The following is a 15,668-nucleotide window of genomic DNA, read 5'->3' as shown; positions in this document are numbered from 1 at the left end:
CATGAAATATTTTTAAATGAAACTTTTTTTTTTCAGTCCTCTCAGTTTCGTGTGTTAAACATTTTCCACTGTATTCAGTATTTGGGCTAAATAAGTCGATTACCTTAATAAATTGTTGCTTGGAAATAGGTCCAATCCATCTAGGATCTGGTCCCACAATTGACAACTATTTATGACATTCTGCATAGAGTGCAGTTAACTTTGGAAGCTTCAATGTTTGGGAGATGAGGTTTTAGAATGGATCAAAACAGCTTGTATACAAACCATCCCTTAGAAAGACTACCATTGGTTGCAAATCCCTGGTGCCAAGTATTGCAGAGATGCTGTGAATTAGCCAATTGGACAATTGAATGGCAGGTTCTGGTATTAAGTTATGTGCCTTGGCTTTGTTCTGCTGATACTAGTCACTGGTTGAGAGCCTAGAGTTCCACTGCATGTTGTTTGTTTATTTATTCATGAATTTTTAGATAAAACATATTGATTTAAGTAAAAAATTTGATTGAGATTATATAAAATGATGGATTACATTTAGGGATTACAATACCGTACCAAAAATTCAATACCGGCATTCGTTATTTACATTTAAAACGTGATCCCGGAATACCGGCATCAATAACAGTATCCCGGGAAGAAGAGCAGGAGATGGTTTGTGATTGCTTTTCATTAGCCCTTTGGTTTGAAATTTACGATACACTTTACAAAATTTGATCTTGTTATTTTTTCTTATTCGTTTTTGCTTTCTTCTCAAAATTCTTTATAGTTATAATTATGTAAATATCTGAAAATGTATTTCCATTGATTATGCCTTACCTCTATGCAAAGTTTCAAGGCACTAAATAGTATCTAAATATTATCTTGTCAAGTATAATGCCAAATAGTAAGACAGGACAACAAACCAAAACTGGTGACAACAAACTACCATTTTTTATGTCAACAAAAAATGTTTTTGTTAAAATTTAGTACAGTTCAGGAAAATAATTAAAAACAAAATCCTAAAGTATTGCTGAAATTGATGGTTGTAATAAATTGTTCATAGTCAAATGCATTAAAAATTACACTTGATATTCACTTTCAATGGGAAAAATAAAAGCATGGTGCACAAAAGCGCATGAAAATGTGATTCACCTCACTATCCCGTAATGACAATATTTTGCATTCTTTCTGCTACTTTTCTTTAGTGATATTCTATTAGTTCGTATTTTTGAAGCCAAATTTTTACATCAATAGATTGAATTTGGTTCTGTATCATGGAAAACAAAATGTACTTTTAAAATATAAGTAGATATTTAATAAGGTAAAATTGAAAATTCTTGAATTGAAACGATTTATTATTTTCAGTTAATAACGAAAATACCGGTATTTTACCTTAGAAAATACCGGTACAACCAAATTGCAAAATTGTTCAAAATACCGGTATTCAGTATACCATTATTGCAATCACTAATTACATTAATCAGAGCTTTTCACGCATTTCACAGGATGTTTTACTTATTTTTCTCTGATACAATTTCTAATATAATACACCATTGAAAGCAGTTACTAATCCAGGCCTGTGACCAGGATTTCATTAAGGGAAGAATTTTGGTTTCAATATTTTTTCACTCTTACCTGCATTGTCAGGAAAGCACAAAAGTGTGCCAAATAATTCATTTCTATTTAATGGTCATAATGAGGGGCCTAGCAGGGAGGAGTTCCCAGGAGCCTTGGTTTGAAGTGATATTAACAATGCCATTATTGTATTTTTTATACATGTTTGAACCGTCGTGAACTTCTCCTCCCAAATCATTTGGTAATTTGCCATTTGAAATGGCAAATTCTGGCTGGGCTGGCAGCCTTAGTATTATTCATTTTACTGCTTGTTTAGATTCAAACCCGATTATCTGTTTACTGTGCGGTACATCACAACAAATTCTTAAAACATATGTTTTTAGGCTTTGTTTTCTAAGATAATGCTTAGAAAACTAAACAGGTAGCGGTTCATTGCGGATGCAAATTAAACTATCAAAGATAATTGCTATGCATCTTCATTGCAGCAACACTCTTCTCTTTCTCTTTCTGTGAAACGCCCAAGTCATCATAACCTTTTCATAAGAGGAAATATTAAACACAGTGGATGATTTGTATTGACAGCCCATTCTGCGGTTTCTCCATCAGTTTTTCCAAAATATGGTTTTTCTATGAAGAAAGGACATTCATAAATTGCCGTGAAACTTCAAAGAGAATGTTTTTTAAAAAATTGCTATACACAAACTTCAACATTCAAGTTAATTTTAGTAAAATATGTGCTTTTCTTCATTTGGCTTTTTATTATTTTTTCCCCAATGGAAGGTGTTTACAGTCTTGCATAATATAGACAAACAGCGTTCGCAGAAAATTTTTGGCTCTGCAGAAAATATTTTTAACCTACTAACGTTAATTTAAAAAAAAAGGAAATAAAAAAAATCCACTCGTTTATTTCTGTTTCTTCCGAATATTTTCCTATCTGCCATTCTTGCCCTGTCTTCTTTGCTTTTTTCTTGAGCAAAATTTATCTAAAAAATATTGATTTCTTCTTGAAGTCATGATTATAGTATGCTAATTACTTAAAGACAAAGACTCGAGACAAAGAAGCAAACGGTTGCAAATGGTTGTTTATTTTACACAGCCTGAATCGCGTAAGAAGAAATTTCAAGCTATGTAAAATAAACAACTTTACAGACTATGGGAATGGTCTCTATTGGTTAATCCTGCTGTAAATTGAGTTTCAATGTGTTGACGTTGAGAAAATAAAAAAGCACAGATAATCTGCACCTCATAAATTTTACACATTTTTAACAGGTAATGCGTAGGATATATGATACTTATTTTTGCAGAAATATTTAATTCTAAACGAATGAGTAGTTTTTGTTGATTCGTTTACAAAATCAAATATCTTCATAAATTTTTCAAGTAAAGAGCAGGTAGCTTACGTTTTATCTTAGTCAAAAATATGACTAGTTTCAGATCAACATGAATCTTTTCACTACAAAATGAAAGTAATAATAATGATCATGTGATTGATATTGGGCAAAAAATGATGGTTAAGGCAGTTTTCTTCAGTTAGTGAAAACTGAGCGTGAACTAGATGGTATTGCAAAAAATAAATAAATGATTTTTTCTATTCAAGGGTGAATTAGGCAAAATAATTATGTGCAGAAAAGTTTTCAGCTAAGCTTTGAGTTCGCAGAAAGCTTTTCACTTTATCTAAGTCTGGGCGTTTAACCCCTAAAACCCTCCCCTTAGACACAGCCCTTTACTAATCTATAGTTTGTTTTTCTTTCAGGTTAAAATGAACCGCATGAGGCAGCGCATTGCTCAAAGATTAAAAGAAGCACAAAACACTTATGCAATGTTGACCACATTTAATGAAATTGATATGTCGTAAGTCTGGGAATTCATTTTTATTTAAAAAATCACTGCATTGGTATATATCGTATATTTGTGTTTTTTGCAATTTTTTTTTCATACTGAACATTTGCTGAAGAAATTTTTTTAAATTCTATCTTTGAAACTTATCAAAAATAGCATCTATTCTAAATATTGTTCACTCATAACTGGCCAATATTTGCTTTTTCTTTGAGCTTAGTATTTATTTCAGTTCTCGCTTAACATTGGACTAAAGTGCGTAAACTCATTGGTCAGACAAAATTGTTTTCATTTAAGCCTCGAAAAAATCAAATTGTATGCAGTATTTTTATACGTTACATGAGTGAAAGGGATTAATATCTTATTTCTTTTGGCAATGGGTGAAATATTTACTTCAGTTCTTGCTTAACAATGGGCAAAAATACATACAAATCATTAGTCACAGATTAATGTTTCAAATCAATTCTTGCAAAATACTTTGCATTTTGGGTATAAAAAGTTTTTATGGGCGCTCTTTTACACAAAGGGAATGTTGTGTAAAAATTTCAAGTGACATCTACTACTTCTCGAGTTTTGTGGTAGCAAACATACACACACTGCATTTATGTATATAAGATATGTATATGTATGCATATGTGTGAGTTAACTCTTCTTATATTTATTAATCAGTTAACTTTGAATTTAGGAATATTATAGAAATGAGAAATTCACATAAAGATGCTTTTCTGAAGAAACATAATATAAAACTGGGATTTATGTCAGCTTTTGTGAAAGCAGCAACATATGCCTTGCAAGATCAACCCATAGTTAATGCTGGTAAGCGCAATGTCTAGCTTATTTTTATATCATAGTAAAATATATGTACATCTCTTTACTTTAAAAAAAAAAAACAATTTGTATTTATGGTTTTATGATTCAAAAATAGCAAAGCTTCTGATTGCCTATTTTACAATGAGCAATTTACGCCACTCCTGGTTTTATGAATTTCTCAATTCAATCCTCTTGTGCAAGAAAAGACCAAGTGCTATTTACGAAAAGGATATTGCATTTTTGTTTTTGTGTAAAAAGTTTTTAACACTGACAAAAATTGATTGGTAAAATAGTGTGTAAATAATAATGTTGATAAGACTTTTTGTGTGAAATCATAAATAAATCAACTTATGTCACTCGGCCTATTCTTATATTCCAGAGTAGCTTTTCCTTAGAAATGAGAATTTCATTACTTTTTGTGCTTTTTTCTTTGCAAAAATGTATTAAAATTTCTTTTCCAGTCATTAATGAATAAGTTATTAAAAATGTCAAATTTTAATATCTCCAATCTGTACTGAAATCGGTTTCCATGGGGAAAATATTCTGCTAAACCATGGGGAAATTTTTTGAGCACCCCCTTAAAATTTTGCATATGGGCGCCATTGATGAGCATCTTTCAATAAATAGTTGTTTTGCAGCCTTTCAATTTTGCTACAAAAGAATCAGCAAGATTTGATCCATATTTTGATGCTGTTAAACAGGGTTGGGTTTTGGGCTGTCCAAAACTGGTTTAGGACAGGACAGGTGGGTTTTACTGTCCAAAAGTGTCCGAAACTGTCCAAAATGAAGTTGGAACTAAAGCGGTGTAATCTAATCAATTCTTATTTACTGCACTATTCATAATGCAATAAATATAGATGTTAATGAATTTTAATTAATGGGTACTCAATAATTTTTTCGCCAAAATTTTCATTAAAAAATATTTTACTTAAAAAAATTGCCAATAACTATTACATAAAAACTTCCTTATATAACAGTTGGTGAAGTTATGAAAGGAAATTCACAACACTACCAAGACAACTAACTTCAGTTTCATTTATAACTCAAAGCAATGTTATTAAATGTACAATATTTAGGTGCAAAAAAAAAAGCTTAATTTTTTTTATGGTTTTTGCAAATAAGTTTTACATGATGTTTTAACGAAAGTTATTTTAAAAATCTTTATATATTAATAGGCAAACCGTTTTCTTTCGGTACCGATTTCTCCTCTGTTTGTGAACTGATTTCTTTCATTATTTTTGTTTAGTAGCTATTGCCGAGTTTTAGTGTCATCAATAAAATTTTTTGAAATCAAATGCTAATTAACGGATATATTAAAAACGCATTTCCGTCCTAAAAGGCTCTTTTTCAATTTTTTTCAAATTTGATATGGTTGGAAAGTTTTTTAAAAAATACTCCTAACAAAGAAATTGTCTGGAAGCATATTAATTAAAAATGCATTTCCATCCTAAATGGCTCTTTTTCAATTTTTTCAAATTTAATATGGTTGAAAAGTTCTTTAAAAAATACTCCTAACGAAGAAGTTGTCAGGACGCCCAAGGTCCAATAACCTAAATCCACTAAAAAAAAGTTGTAAGCGTTTTTTAGTTAGCAAAACTCAAAAGTTTTAATTTTATCTCTTTTCCATTGTTGGAAGCGTGAAACATTAACTTTTAATTCATTTTTTAAATCACTTTTTCTACAAGAAAAATGCATGTTAGTGCTTTGATTTTGGTATGGTTGGAAAGATCGTAAAAATGTTTACCCCCATTACAGCTCAAAAACAGAAATTCGCTAAGATGACTAGAAAGGGAACTAAAAGCAATTATAAGTTAGTGAAAATTCATTTTTCATTTGCTTTTTCATGCAACATAGTTAGCGTGAAGAAATTGCTGGGTAGTATTATGTATTACCATTTCTCGCTGGAGCGTAAAGAAATGAAATTCTTGCATTTGTTTTTATTATTGAGGCTTTTTGGGTAACTACGGGCATTTAAGATATTTTCATTTTGATTATATGTTTTCGCAATTTTAACATTTAAATAATTCATTTTCCGTAGTGAGGGAGGACTTTTATTTTCAATAAAATCACCTTCTTAAAAAAAAAAAAAAACACACACACACACAGCTCCCAATAATACATGCATTTGCTATCACCACAAACAGATCTCAATGTGAAACTTTTGATAAAACTGGCATATTATTACGACAACCAGTGCTTTCGCATTACAATTATATGTTGCCGCGAGTAGAGACTTCCATAATTATGAAATAGGCGAACTTTATCCATTGTTACTAAACTTTTGGCACCAATGCCAGGGTGAGAAATATTTTTCTTTTGCATTCGTAAAAAAAAAGAGTAGTGAAATGTATTTTCAAGGAGCTGACTACGAATGAAGTCCCTCTTCAAGGTGGGGTTCATTGAAGCGTAACCATTCTTGACAAGGGGGAGGAAATAAATGTCAAGAGGGACATATACCATGGGGAGAATGTGACATCAAGCCTTTTTTTGATAAGAATGTTTATGAAAACAGTGTGACATGTGGCAAAGGGAAGAAAGGGCAGGGGTGTAGCTAAGTTTGGGACAACCCCCGAAACGTTAGTCTCAAAAAAAAGGGAAAAAGAAGAGAGAAAAGAAAGGAAAAAAAGAAAAAAAATCAAAACGACTTTTTTTTGAGTAACAAAGGTCAAAAATTCACTTCGCTCCCTCCCCCCCAAAGCCATTGAAAATCTGCTCCATGTGTGACCCTCAAGCATAAAGACGCCTCCCTCTGCTGCGACAATTTTTTGATAATTGAGTGAAATTTGACACTTCGCTTTAGAAATGAGATTGATTTATTAAATCCACATATATGCAGCCTTTCTTTGTCATAGATTCTGCAAATTGTTAAATATGTTTAACTTTATGAGCCGCGCAGTGGGAATATTGCATACAGTCGAATCTATATATATCGAATTTCACATTAAAGGTAAAAAATCGAGATAAAGAGATTTTGAGATACGGGGCTTTAAGAATCTTATTATAGAAGTTTGAAATATGACGGTGAAAATTTGAAATTGATACTAAAGACAATATGGGCTCTTGATTAAAATTCCTCTTTATTAGTTTTGTTAGGTATTTTTTCTATTATTACAGTATTAAGTGCTTTATTGCGAGTTTAAGGAATCATTTTGACAGTAAAAGAAACTTTAAGCATATCTTTTTCAAGAAAAAGTCTTTTATTGCTTTTTGGTCCCTGATTTTTTTTTTTTTTTTTTGATTCATTATTTATCCTCTTGAGGTTAGCAATTGCTGCAAATCTAACTTGGCCAGTATTCTACGATTTTCCTTTTTTCATCACTTGAAAAAAACTTATATTTTCTTTTCACTCCAATCATTTCGGTTTTCTAAGGAATCACAATTTTAAGAAAGAGAGCAACCAAAGAACAGTACTAATCCAGATAACAGAGCGAAATGGCTTTTAACTTGAATGACCTTTAACCATGAACTTGAAATGTTCATTTTTTTACATGTCAAACCTGTGAATTTCACCCTTTTACTCTTCTTCTAAGAAAGTGCGCGAAACGACTGTCCTTTGGTTAATCTTCCTGGAAAGCCTATTCGTGGAATGAATTTCTCCCTTTTTTCCATGCCTCCTCAGCTCTTGAAGACAATTCCTCTGTTTCTGAGTTGAAGAAAATGTTTTTGTTTGCTGCTTTAAAGATCATTGGGCTTCGAATTCAAAAATGATAGCATAACCGGAATTCGAAACGATAGAGGTTTTTGTTGGTCTGGTCTCATGTGTGTCATAGATCATAGTCAAAATGACCTTTGCTAACTAGAGTATCCATTGCAATCACATTGATTTTTCAGCCAGTATTTACTGCATATTCTTTTGGAAACGTACAGTCTGTTTAAAATAGTACATTCTAAGTGAAAGTTGTTGCATAATGAAGCGAGCAAAACCGATAACAAGCTTTTTTAAACCCAAAGAAAAAAATTAAAATGACGAAAAGGATTGCTCTAAAAAGAGAAAGTTAACGTCATCTGAAGAAAACGAAGTACAGTCTGCAAAGCAGCATTAGTCCCATCGGACTCTTCTGAAGGTAATTTTATTTTAATTCAAAAGAAAAACTGCATAGCATTACATGAATAAAATGTTTAAAAACGAAATGAATCTAGATTATTTCTATTAGCTTGGTTCGCATTAAAAAGTAGAAAATAAAAAAGACTTCTGTTTATAATACACGAAAATTGCTGTTGCTCTCCCAAATAGATATTTATGTAAATTCTAAAGCAGCTAATAAAATTAAAAATAAAGACTTGAGAGGAGAACAGATGGTATGCATTTGAGCGAATAACTTTCTACCGCCTATATTTCTTCCCTAACTTTTTTCATTCAAATTTTATTAGCTGCTTTAGAATTAGCATAAATGTAAATACATAAAAAGCAACATATAAATATAACGATATGAAAAGCAATTTCATTTTTTGCGGGTTATAATTCAAGAAGTCTTTTTTTATTTTATTTCATACTTTTAGTGCAAACCAAGTTAGTAAAAATAGTCTTTATAGTCTGACCACGGATGAGATTGAAAGTCAAACATCCAGTTTACAGGCGGAAATGGAAGTATCTATTAGTTTTCAGGGTTGCCAGCTTTTGTAGATATGTGTTAGCCTCTAAATTAAGCAGTCACACTGAAATGAACGGAACGCGCTCATCAGATATTTGATTTTCCCCCTGATTTGGATAGACTGGTTTTGACAAGACCGTTGCTAGAAAATTTCACTTTAAATTAAATGGAGGGAAAAGAAAAAAAAGTTGAATTTTCCATAACATTAAAAAAAAATCTTTGCTTTTGTTTTGTTTTGTTTGACACAAGTATTGGAATTGGGGCACCCCATTCCAAAGTATGCAAGATTCACTGCCTCTTATTTTTTTCAATACTAAAAAAATTTACACACGCACACACACACACACACACACACACACATATATATATATATATATAAAAAAAGAAGTAACCCCCCCCCCCCCGAAAGTCGAGTCTAGCTACGCCTCTGAGAAAGGGTATAGTGAGATGTGAAACTTTGTGACAAAGGGGAGAGGGATCAAAAATTTTGAAAAGTGCATTAGTCAGTTATCCCCTAAACCTTAAACAAATCACAAACGTGATTGTTTTTTCAAAATAAAATTGCACTATTACTGCGACTTCCAGTATTTTTGAATGGACAATTTTTAATATAGCAAGTAGCATTCGTTCATTTGACTGTTTGAAATTTTATATTTCTATTGATAGAGGTCAAGGCAACTTACTCAACAATAATAAACTTTTAAAAAAAAAATTATTCATGCAGAAGTTTTAAGTATAATCTGAGTTTTGCAGCATCATTTCATTCGGGGAGACTTTGATAATTGGGAAATGGGCGCGCTTCATCTATTGGCATCAAATTTGTGGCACCAATTGCAGTGCGCGAAATGTTTTTATTTTGCATACACTGGCAGGATCCAGGAAGGGGGGCGTGGGGACCATGGCCCCCTCCGAGAAAATTTCAAGAATAGTTAAAATCCATCTTTTTTTTTGAGCAAAAATGCAAAAAATTTCTCTTATGATGCATACAAAGTATAAGAATAAGGAAAACAATGAGAGGGGGTCCATGGTCACCATGAAAAAGTTTCAAAAATAATTAAAAACCTTTTTTAGAGCTAAATATTAAAACAAATCTTTATTATTCCTAGAAGTATAACATGAATATAAAAACATTGCCGAGGAATCATAAACTCACACTGAGGAAATTTCAAGTAGTTTTTTAAAACCCTCTTTCCTAGCTTAAATAGCCCTAGCTAGCTTTCTAAGTGGGCCTCCGAAACTCTTCAAACCCTAAACTTTACCAACCAAAGATAGTTTAAAATTTGTTTTAAAGTCTATAAATTAGAAAAAATTCCTGTGATGGGTCTTTTAATCTCTCCCCCCCCCCCAAAAAAAAATCTAAAACAGCGTTTTTATAAAGCTACAATTTCTAACAATTTCCGGGGGAGTGCTTCCAACTCATGGGCGCCCATATGCAAAATTGTAAGTGGGGAGGGGGGGGGGCTCAGATATTTTAACCATGGTTTAGCAGGATACCGATGGAAACAGATTTCTGGACAGATTAGAGTCATTAAAATTTGACATTTTTAATAACTTATTTATTAATGGCTGGAGAATAAATGTTTTTACATTTTTGCAAAGAAAAAAGTACTAAACACAAGGAAGTTCTTATTTCAAAGGGAGGGGGCTTAAGCCCCTCTTGCCTCCCTGTGTGGGTGCCCTTGCTCCAAGCCTCTTCTCTACCATTACCAAAGATGATTAGAATGCATCTTTGAGACTGTAAGTTTAAATTAGAAAAATTTCTTGGTATGAGTCCTCTAATCTCTCCTCCACGTATCATGACGAAAAGATCGTTTTTAGCTCTACAATTGCAAAAACAATCTTCTGGAGAACCCCCAAACCTCCCTCTTCTTAACATTTTTGTAGATAATGTTTGCGTTTTAAACGTTTCAATTTCGAAAAATGAGCGGGATGGTGGAGTTGCACCTTAATATTACGAAAGACAGATAAAATGAATTTCTAAGATTACAAATCAGAAAAATTTCCTTAGATAGTCCCTCAAATCTCTCTTTCCTCTAACATCATCAACGGTCGTCTAAAACTGCATTCTTAGAGCTACAATTTCGAAAAATAGACAGGAGAGCGCCACCAAATCTCTTCTCCCCTAAGATTACCAAAGATGGTCTGAAATGCGTTTTTAAGACCACAAATTCCAAAAGTTTTCGGAGGAGAAACCCCCGCCTCCCCCTTTACATCAGAGTAAATATTATGGTTCATATCAGCTTCCTCCTACAGAAATCCTATACAGTCATCTCAGAATAAACAATACTGATTACAGGAATATACCACTTTGAGACGATGATATATGCATACGTTTGTTTAGAAAAGAGGAAAATTGTTGGGATGGTTAGAGCCTTTATGTTAAACTTGTGTCACCTAGTGAAAATTCCTTAAAAAATGCTCTGGTTAAAGGTGGGTTATATTGATATTTGTAATATTCAAAAATTTCCAAAGCATCATTTTTTGCAAATGGCCCCCCTCTGAGAATTCTGTCTGGATCCGCCCCTGTTTGCATACGTAAACAAAGAGTAGAATATTTGCATACAGTTACCACAACACAAGGGCTGTCCACGAATAAAGTCCTGCTTTAAGGTGGGGTTCAAGAAATAGACACAGTTTATGACAAGGGAGAGGAAAGAAATGACAAGAGGGACACACAATTGGGAGAATGACAAACCTTTTTTTAATAGGAAGGTTTATGAAAAACAGCATATGCGACAAAGGGAAGAGGGGGTCTGGTAAAGTGTGAAACTTTATGACAAAGGGGGGAGAGAGTCGAAAATGTTGAAAAGTGTGACATCAGTTATGCACCGTCCTCAACCATTAACAAATCATAAAGACGACCTTTTTTTAAAAATTGTACTATTATTGCTACGTCCAGTGTTTTCGAATGGTCAGTTATATGTTGCCATGACTAGAGTTCGTTCATTTGCTACTTGGAAATTTATATTTCTAATGACAAAGAAGCAACTTACTCAATAATAGTAGACGATTTATAAGTAATGTTGTTCACACAGAAGTTTTAAGTATAAACTGAGTTTTGATGCTTCATTTTATACAGAAAGATTTCAAAAGTTGGATAATTGGCGATTTTTATCCATTGGCATCAAATTATTTGTTTCCAATGCCAGCGTAAAAAGTGTTTTTCCTTTGCATACCTAAACAAAGAGTAGGGAAATATCTATTGGACCATTCCACGAAAAATGGTAATTTTGTCCCGCACGTGACGTGATTAGTTTTATAAAAATTAATAATTTAAAAGGATGATGAACAAAATTTTGTTTCTTAAGAAATCACAAACGCATGTGTGACTTATTAAGCGAAAACTTTCTTCAAAAATTATTTCTTTTTTATGAAATATAGGAACCATCACGTTCGGCATAAAATGATTTTTTTTTAATGGAATGGGCATATACATATATTTTTTTTCAATGGCTTAAATTATTATTTCTAAACTAATGAGATACGTTTCCTTTACGTTCGAACCATAGCTTTCAAAATCTACAATTTGTTTCGTCATTTCTATATTAATAGAGCAAAAATATGAGCTTATTCATAAGCAAGTTACCAGAGGTTGACTTTGGATGTCCCGCACGTGACGCATGTAAATAAATTGTATTTTAAATAACAAAATTAAATAAAGATATAGTTGTCTCATGAGTATCTTTGTATCAATTGTAAAGATTAAAAAAATTACTTATCCTTGTTTCATTAAAATATTAAGAGATATGACGAAATTTTAATGAAATTTAAGCATATTTTTGTCCTGGACATGACGATGGATTGGCCCTACTGGCATAGAGTTAGCACAGAGCAACATGGTGTCCAAAATAAAATTGCTCAAGCCAAGAAGTTGATGACCACACCAATTTCTCAATGGGGTTGTTTCCATCAGTCAAAAGTACTAATTTTAGTCACTGAAACTGATAGAATAAGAAAAAAAAATACGTGGAGCCAGAAAAAGCTTTTTATTATTGTTTAAAATGTTTGATTTTGGAAATAAAACATGGTTTTTATGACGTTACAAGTGATGTACTTTGGTGCGCTACTCCATTGCCTCGCTAAATGTTTACGCATTGCTGTTATTTGCGTTTCCAGGTTATGAAAATTTGCGATGTGTGCTAATGGCATTTCATCGCTTTTGATGACATGTGCAGAAGTGTAAAAAATGAATTTCAATCTGCGCACCAATTAAAATGATTGTTAAAAAATGTTTTGTTTTTTTCAAATTATTTAAAAAATGGTTAAAACCTAAGTTTTTAAGCATGCTGTTTCAGAGAAAAACACCTTTAAAATTTCGGAAACGACCCCAGTACCAAGATATTCCCTTTCATCTATTTATTTTGAGATTAACAGACAAAAAGCAAAATTGGAATAAATTATTATTGTTTCGTATTGTGTGTGCATATAAAAATTGTACGTTTCCTGATAAGCAGTAAACATGAGTAAGAGTAGAAATAAAAATGTTGGAAATAGTTAAATTCATACAAGTTTTCTCAACTATTCATTTATGAATATGGTTGAATTTCGACCACTGGTTGAACGGTAGTCATAGATTAAAGAACAAGACATTGATGATTAAACACTTATGCTATAAAACTTGTGCTATTCTTTTTTTAATTCATATTTTTAAGATAATACATTCTGTAACTATAAAAAATTGTAATTTATTGCATTTAAATCAATTATAGCACTATATTTTGAACACTTTTTTTTTGCACAAATGCACAAATGTCGAAAAATTTGATTTATGGAAGCAAAAAAACTCCTGCATACGAATTGACATTTTTAATGAAGAATTTAATATCTACGTAATTAAATTAAAAACAGCTGCATAAATAAGTTACATATATATTTATACTTGAGTGTCCACATTGAATAAATATGTCAAATTAGTCAAAAAAATTTAACACATTTTGTTCTGTTTTTGATATTTTCTCACAAAATATAGTTTCTCAAAAAGTAGTTTTGGACACTTTTGCACACAAGGGTTTTGAACAGGATGGTAAAAACCTTGTTAACCCTGTTTTCATATGCACACGTGCATTAACATAAGGAAATTTGGTTACTAATGCCAAAAAGAAAAACTAAATGAACTCATGCATACAAATTGAAATTTTAATCAAAAATTCAGCTTCTTTGTAACTAGATTAAAATCAGCTGCATAAATAAGTTGAATGTTCTCATTGAATAAACGTTCAATATAAAACATTACTTTGATACATTTTATTCTGTTTTTGATGTTTTCTCACCGAATACAGTTTTTCTAAAAATATAGTTTTGGATGCTTTTGGACAAAATGGTAAAAAAAACCAGGTTTTTTACCGTAGTGGCCAAAACCTTGCCAACCCTGCTTTTAAATGTAAAGATTGTATTTCCCTTGATTTTATTTTTTTAATTCGTATGACTTAGGGAATTACTCTGCCTAACTATTTTTTGCGTAACACAAGTATAGGTTAGCAATAAAGTTATGAGAGAGAATAATAACTCTTGTTTACTTTGTTCTTTTCTAGTCATTGATGAAGGAGAAATTGTTTACAGAGATTATATTGATATCAGTGTTGCTGTTGCTACACCAAAGGTATTCAAGATTTTCCCTAACAAGCAGTGACTAACTTTGTTTTGTTGATGAGTATGATTTTAAACTGAAAGGCTTTCTTTTCTTACAGGGCTTAGTTGTTCCTGTTATTAGAAATCTTGGGAAAATGAATTATGCTGACATAGAAAAAGCAATTCATGCTTTAGGTGAAAAGGTAAGGACTTTAAAACTAGTCCGTAAAGTGAGTAGAATTCAATACTCTGCAACTTAATCAGTATTTTCTTGCAAATTTACCAAATAATTTCTTTTAAGAAAATCACCAGCATCAACACATTTCTCGTTTTCCTTGTAAGCCTTTTGAATGCCAAAAAAAGTGAGAAATTGCCAACATTGCAACCTAATTTTATCAACCTGATTAATTAACATTAGGGCCATTCTACGGAAACAGTCATTTTGTCCCTCACATGACGTCTCGTTTAATTCATAAAATTATACTTTAAATAATTAATGAACAAATTTTTTCTACTTAATAAATTACAAACTTATTTGTGATTATTTTTTTTAAGCAAAAAATTTTGTCATTGCACTTTAAAATTATTACATTTTAATGAAATATATGAACCATTACATGCAAGACAAATGGTTGACTTTTCCGTAGAATGACCCATTACTTTATAACAATCATTTGCTGTTATTTTGTATGATAGGTATGAAAACTTATTTTATAGCAAACTGAACTTCTTTTTAGCTTTTTTCCCCAAAAAATGTGCTTAGTATCTCTTTGTATTTAAAAAAAAACATAAGGTCAAAAGAAATTCTGAAATTAAGTCTATGGCGGGCCTGTGTCCAGGAGACCCCATAGCACCTACAGCTTTGAAATTTTGTGCAAAATTACTTCGACCACGGTGGTTTGCACCTGGGGTTTTGTTTTTTAAATTTCTAATTAGTTTTTTGTAATTAATTTTGAAGTCAAATTTCGTGTAAATTGCCTATTAAAGGGGTGAAAATTACTTGCACTTATTAATATTACATATCATTAAAAAGGATGGAATTTTCCGCGTTCTGCGCAATTTGTTTCATTGCTCTAACTTAATTATAGTGAGAGTTATTTGCGTTTATAGATCGAATTTTTTTAGTCTTAGCTGAAATTTCAGCACTCCTTTCTTCATTGAATCTATCGGTAAAAAGTTAAGGAATCGTCCCACAGTTTTCTTTTTGACACGACTGGAAAGAGCAGCTTTTTTTACTTCAGATCTAACTTGACCTACGGTCAAAAAACTAAGCTTCTATCTCTAAAGGGAAAAAAAGTTACAAGCCATTTTAAT

At 31.7% G+C, this 15,668-nt stretch overlaps 1 protein-coding gene across 1 annotated transcript in view; it reads left to right on the top strand.

Annotated features, from left to right (window-relative positions):
• LOC129220017 (dihydrolipoyllysine-residue succinyltransferase component of 2-oxoglutarate dehydrogenase complex, mitochondrial-like) overlaps nt 1-15,668 on the top strand; it is a 46,883-nt gene that overhangs the window by 21,508 nt on the left and 9,707 nt on the right. The window contains exons 9-12 of the mRNA XM_054854345.1: nt 3,302-3,399; nt 4,070-4,200; nt 14,318-14,385; nt 14,474-14,557. Coding sequence (XP_054710320.1) covers nt 3,302-3,399; nt 4,070-4,200; nt 14,318-14,385; nt 14,474-14,557 — 381 coding nt within the window. The remainder of the gene's footprint in view (nt 1-3,301; nt 3,400-4,069; nt 4,201-14,317; nt 14,386-14,473; nt 14,558-15,668) is intronic.

The sequence above is a fragment of the Uloborus diversus genome, chromosome 4 (genome assembly GCF_026930045.1).
Source record: "Uloborus diversus isolate 005 chromosome 4, Udiv.v.3.1, whole genome shotgun sequence".
NCBI classification, from domain to species: Eukaryota; Metazoa; Arthropoda; class Arachnida; order Araneae; family Uloboridae; genus Uloborus; species Uloborus diversus.
Note: the sequence above shows the minus strand (reverse complement) of the source record. Positions and strands in the feature narration are given on the sequence as shown.